This window comes from Condylura cristata, unplaced genomic scaffold (assembly GCF_000260355.1).
Source record: "Condylura cristata isolate star-nosed mole 26May11 unplaced genomic scaffold, ConCri1.0 scaffold00026, whole genome shotgun sequence".
NCBI classification, from domain to species: Eukaryota; Metazoa; Chordata; class Mammalia; order Eulipotyphla; family Talpidae; genus Condylura; species Condylura cristata.
In genome coordinates, this window is record NW_004567127.1 from 536,632 (window position 1) to 539,513 (window position 2,882).

Genomic DNA, 2,882 nt, shown 5'->3' on the forward strand with positions numbered 1-2,882 from the left:
CCGCCCGCCCGGGTGTGATCTGCTTTTGGTGCTATTCCGAGTGGTATTTATTTGCTGCGTTTTGCTGCCCCGTCCTTAGCTGAGAGAGTTCATGTCTAGACTGGGGGCCGCGGGCAGCCCAGGCAAAGGGGGCGGGACTGCTGTCCCCTCCTTGGCCCGGCACGTTCCTGAGGACAGGGCAGCCGGCGCCCAGCCTGCTGAGGGCCCTGGACTGCCGGCCGCACCGCCGCCTCAGGCAGCATTTGGGCTCAGGCCGGACGGCCCATCGCACGCTGCCCTGGCGCTGCCCTCGGAACTCTGAGGGGAACAGCGTCTCCTGCGCCGGCTCACTTCTGCCCCCTCGCTGCGGCCTCTGCGGAGGCTCAGGAGGGCAGCCTGCGGCCTGACGTCAGGAGAAGGACCCGGGGCGTCTCTCAGGCCCACGGGGGCGGGCTCACTGTGGCCTTGCCCCGCGCCGCGGATTCATTCGCGGTGGCTGCACTGACCGCACGGGGGTGTGAGCCTCGTGACCGCACGCGGGCCAGGGAGCCCGGGCGTCTGGCTGCGGCGTGGAGATGGCGGGAGCGGCCTGAGGGCGCCTCCCGTGCCGCCTTCCTCTGGCCGCCCGGGGCAGGGAAGCTGGGACATTAAACATTCAGCCCTGTGCGCGTTTTAGTCGTTTTATTTTCCCTCTGAGCGTCTCCCTGCAGTCTGGAACGTGGGCCTAGGACCGGCATCTGAGGAACCCCCGGCCCCGTCTCTAGTGTCCCCAGAAGGGTTCGTGGGCTCGCCCGTCCCCTGGTTCACAGGGAGGGGGCCTCCCTGTTTCAGATGCCCCTGTACGGGAAATGGAGATCCAGGTTTCACTTCATCTTTCTCAGGCCCCTTCGTGTCCTGTCCTGGGGCCGGAGCAGGAGAGAGGCCTTCACCCTCAGCCTTGCTGCCTCTCCACCAACAGTTTGGGGGCGGGGTGGGCCCTGAGTCCCGAGCACTCTGGGGAAGGCTGAAGCGCGTTAGTGCGGTGAGCAGGGTTAGGAAGCCGCCGCCTGTCTCCCAGGCAGCCCCTGGCCGGGCGGGGGCGCTGGCGCGGCCCTCACAGCTTCCCCTCGTCCAGCAGCTTCCGGAGCCCGTCACAGATCTTGGTGCGGTGCTGAGCGAACTCGGGCCCGTAGAGGGCAGCGAGCAGGCCGGGGTCCGAGAAGTGATCGAACACATGGCGGATGCGGCCGTGGGACTTGGGCGTGAGGTGGTGTTCCACCAGCGCCAGCAGCGTGTCCCGGCACTCGGTCAGCAGGCCGGCCAGCACGGCCGCCTCGAAGGTGAAGTCCACCTCGCCGAAGCTGAGCGCGGTCATGGCGCTCTGCTGCAGCTTCTGGCGGAAGCGGGCGGCCAGGGCCAGCTCGGGGGCCCCGAAGCTGCCGTTGCGGTGCAGCACGGCCACCTTGACGGCCACCTTGACCAAGTCCTTGATGACCCGCTGCGCCTGGGCCCGGCTGCGCGTGTACTCCTTGGACACCCGGTAGAGCTCGTCCAGCACCTCGCTGCTGGTCTCGTCGATGAAGAGATGAGCCACAGACCGACCTGCCATCTTGCTCAGTAGCTTCTTCTCCGCCTGCAGGGCCAGGTTCTTCGAGCTGAAGGACTCCATGCTTCCTGGGGAGGGAGGGCGGGAGAAGGCCGCAGTCTCCTCAGGCGGCTTTGGCCCTTTCTCCCGGGGCCCCTCCCTCTGCTGCGCCTCGCTCCTGCTCCCCTCTCGTGCTGCCGCGGCCGTACCCCCACGGAGCCCCGGGGAGTGCCAGCTTTGGGGGGGGACGGGACGCCCCGCGGCCGCCGCGGTGCCCCCGCCCCACTCGCTCTCACGTCACCTCCCACGGCTGAGGGACGGAAGCCTCACCGAAGCTGCTTCGGAGAGAGCCCCGACATCAAACCGCTCTCGGCCCCAGGAACCCGCGTCGCCCAGGGTGCCGTGCTGCCCTCGAGCACGAGGCGAGGGGCCCGGGAGTCTGCGCGCCGAGGGCTCGGGCCCCACTTTGCATGGAGAAGGCCTGACGCTCAGAGGAACGAAGCCGGTCGGCCAGTCACAGGAGCGAAGTGGGCTTTGAGCCCGGTGACCCGGGGCAACCTCCCCACAGGTCCTGGGGCGTGCGTCGGAGCGCCGAGCCGGCAGCCCGGGTCTGCTGGGGCCGCGGGGGACCCCGGGGGGCCGCGGGCCACCATGGTCTCAGCCTGTGGTTCTGGTTGTTTTGCTTCTGACTCCCCGCCCGACTGCAGGATGTGGCTGTGACCGCAGGTGAGGCGCAACCTCGCCCTGTCCCCCAAACCCGAAGAGGCTGGGGTGGGTGAGCTGAGGGGTTTCCTTCCTTCCACAGCTGAATCAGGCCAGCGCGAAGCTGGAAGCTTCTGGACTGTTCTGGCCCGACTGCCTGGGGCTTTCTGGACTGCTCAGTGCCGGAAGGGGAGATTGCTCCATGTGAGCCTTTCTTCCTCCTCGGGCTTCCTGTTGCCCTGCTGTGCCCCCTTCTCTCGCCTGGGCTGGGCTGGCCTGGCCTCCCCTCTCCCACTCGTCTCCCACTCTCTGCCGGGGGCCTGCCTGGACCCCCTGCCCCCACGTTCCCTCTGGCTTTTGCCTGCGCGTCTCCTGAGACTGCCTGGCACCTCACTCCTGTCATGCCATGTGCCGCCACCCCCCCACCCCCACCAAACGAGGCTTTGGGAGGCAGCTCAGCGCCCAGGGAGCCCAGGGAAAGGGAGCTGGACTGGACCTGTCACGGGGGACCCCGAAGGGCCCGTGGGGGGGTCTCGGCGCGGAAGGCCAGGCCCGAACTGGGCTGCTCTGCTTGCGCCTGGCCCACCCGCGCGCCTCGCGCCTCACCTGCGGCGGGCGGTGGGTGCAGCCTGCGGGC

The 2,882-nt window shown here is 69.0% G+C and overlaps 1 protein-coding gene across 1 annotated transcript; it reads right to left on the minus strand.

The window, feature by feature from the left end:
* Positions 1–9: 9 nt before the first annotated feature.
* Positions 10–2,876, minus strand: TNFAIP8L2 (tumor necrosis factor, alpha-induced protein 8-like 2). Its single transcript, XM_004689546.2, has 2 exons — positions 2,852–2,876; positions 10–1,632 (listed from the first exon to the last, which is right to left on the minus strand). Exon 2 carries the CDS (start codon positions 1,625–1,627, stop codon positions 1,073–1,075), a length of 555 nt encoding a protein of 184 aa, XP_004689603.1. The 5' UTR covers positions 1,628–1,632; positions 2,852–2,876; the 3' UTR covers positions 10–1,072.
* Positions 2,877–2,882: the final 6 nt, after the last annotated feature.

What these genes read in the sequence shown, in the direction of transcription:
- TNFAIP8L2 (XM_004689546.2), bottom strand. Translation starts at nt 1,627, where the DNA reads ATGGAGTCCTTCAGCTCGAAGAACCTGGCCCTGCAGGCGGAGAAGAAG.